At 68.4% G+C, this 2,201-nt stretch overlaps 1 protein-coding gene across 1 annotated transcript in view; it reads left to right on the top strand.

The window, feature by feature from the left end:
* CHLNCDRAFT_59259 (hypothetical protein) overlaps window positions 1-2,201 on the top strand; it is a gene marked incomplete at both ends in the record, with an annotated part of 30,293 nt that overhangs the window by 2,642 nt on the left and 25,450 nt on the right. The window contains 8 exons of the mRNA XM_005843396.1: window positions 162-294; window positions 375-489; window positions 562-632; window positions 927-1,048; window positions 1,311-1,344; window positions 1,547-1,600; window positions 1,793-1,848; window positions 2,082-2,185. Coding sequence (XP_005843458.1) covers window positions 162-294; window positions 375-489; window positions 562-632; window positions 927-1,048; window positions 1,311-1,344; window positions 1,547-1,600; window positions 1,793-1,848; window positions 2,082-2,185 — 689 coding nt within the window. The remainder of the gene's footprint in view (window positions 1-161; window positions 295-374; window positions 490-561; window positions 633-926; window positions 1,049-1,310; window positions 1,345-1,546; window positions 1,601-1,792; window positions 1,849-2,081; window positions 2,186-2,201) is intronic.

The following is a 2,201-nucleotide window of genomic DNA, read 5'->3' as shown; positions in this document are numbered from 1 at the left end:
TTTTTTGGGGGGGGGGGGGGGGGCATGGGAGGGGGAAGCACTAGTGGGCAGGCGGGCTAGCGGGGTGACAGGCGCTGCAGCTGCTGTGTGCAACAGACCTGCTGCCGAGGGGCCCACCGCACGAGCACACACCACATCACCCCCCCGCCCCGCCCCCGCAGGGATGTGGAGGCGGAGGAGGAGGCGGAGACGCCGTGGGCGCAGCAGGAGGCGTTTGAGGCGCAGCAGATCAAGAAGGCGTCGGCGGCCTACGGCGCCAAGGACAAGGCGGCGGCAGCAGGCGAGTGGTGGGGCGTGCTGAGGCCATGCCTGGCCACCCTGGCCTGAGCGGGGCTGCTGCGCCGCTGGATTGATCGTGTCCGCACTTGGCATAGGCCGTGCATGGCGGCGGCGGCACCAGCGCTCCCAAGCACCTGCGTGGAGCCGCAGTGCTGTTGCTTGGCCGCGGCCGCACCGCGGGCAGCACCCCGCACATGCAGCAGGGGCCTGGTGCGTGTACCGGGACCATGTACCGCCTCTGCTTCCTCATGTACCGCCCGGCCGTACCTCCCCGTACCGCAGCCTCCTACGACTATGTGTTTGAGGACCAGATCGAGTTCATCGTGGACCAGTACCTGGCGGGATCAGCACCGGTGAGTTTGATCCTGTGGTCATTCGTTTACTTTCCTTCAAAACAGGGCAGCAGGGAGGAGGGCTGTGTGGCGAGTGTGCCGGGCAGTTGGGTGGGCGGTTGCCTGCCACACAGAGCGGCGGTGTGTCCGATCGCTGTGCGGAGTGGCCCGTGGCCCTCCGCCTTCTCGCTCGTCTGCCCCCTCTGCTCCGGCCCTGTAGGCCTGAACCCTCGCCAAGCAGTACCGCTGCTGACTCCACGGTACCGCTACCGACTCCTAACCACCCCTGCCACGCGCCACCCGTCCACACCGCAGGACATGGAGGAGAGCAAGGAGGAGCGCATGAAGCGGGAGCGGGAGGAGCGGGAGGCGGAGCAGCGGTCGGAGTTTGAGCAGATCCAGGCGGCGCGCAAGCTGCTGCCCATGTTCCCGTACCGGTGGGTGGGTGGTGGGTGGGTGCTGGTTGGGAGTGTTGATGGCCAGTGGAGCTGCTGCCCGTGCTCCAGTGCCGCTGTGTGGGTGGGTGGGTGGATGCCGGTTGTTCATGGGCAGGGGCTGGAGCGTTCCGCTGAGCACCTGCTGCCGCGCGGGCGACGGCCGCTGCCGCCCGCTGCCGCTGCTTCCGGCACTTCGTCCCTTTGGCTCACGCTGCCTCCCGTCCTGTCTTCTCTCCTTCCCACCTCTTCCCCTTCTCCACAGGGCGGACCTGCTGAGGGCTGTGGAGGCGCACCAGGTGACTGCCGCACTCTCTGCTCCTCCTCTCAGCACACACATCCCAGGCGGCGGCGGCGTGCTGCGTGGAGCCCGCGGCAGCGGCCACGCTCGCGCTTGGGGCCGTCTGCCAGCCAGCCTGCCAGCCTGCCTGCACACACGCATGCATGCACACACCCACGTCCTGCCCGCCTGCCTGCCTGCCTTTCTGCCTGTACCGCCAGGTGATCATAATCGTGGGCGAGACGGGGTCGGGCAAGACCACGCAGATACCCCAGGTGTGCGGCTGTGCGAGAGGTGGTGTGTGGGGCGGCTGGGAGCTGGCTGGTTTGGAGGCTGGGAGTCTTGGTGGGGGCTGGGCCAGGGCTGGGAGCCGACTGCCAGCGCTGGCCAAGCATGGCGCCTTGCGGCTGCCATTCGGCGGGCTGACCTCCATGTGCCGCATATACTGCCCGTACCGCACCATGCAGTACCTTTACGAGGCAGGGTACGGGAAGCTGGGCAGGATCGGGTGCACGCAGCCCAGGTGGGCGGCGGGCTAGGCTGGGGCCCTTGCAGCTGACCCCACCGGGCACAACATCACATGGTGGCAGCCTTGTTGGGTGGCGTGTGCAGGCTGTTTGGCAGGGCAGGAGAGGCTCCGGGTGCTCCTGTCAGGGCAGCGTCTCTGCTTGGCGGGAGCGGCTCCGGCTGCGCCTGCCCTGCCCCACGCGGCAAGCCTTATCGTGTGGTATGTACTGCTCCCGCCCCGCTCCACAGGCGCGTGGCCGCCATGTCTGTGGCAGCCCGCGTGGCTCAGGAGATGGGTGTGAAGCTGGGCAACGAGGTGGGATACTCCATCCGGTTCGAGGACTGCACCTCGGGTGAGCGGGGCGTGCG

This window comes from Chlorella variabilis (genome assembly GCF_000147415.1).
Source record: "Chlorella variabilis unplaced genomic scaffold CHLNCscaffold_31, whole genome shotgun sequence".
NCBI lineage: Eukaryota > Viridiplantae > Chlorophyta > Trebouxiophyceae > Chlorellales > Chlorellaceae > Chlorella > Chlorella variabilis.
This window is presented reverse-complemented; position numbering and strand designations above follow the sequence as displayed.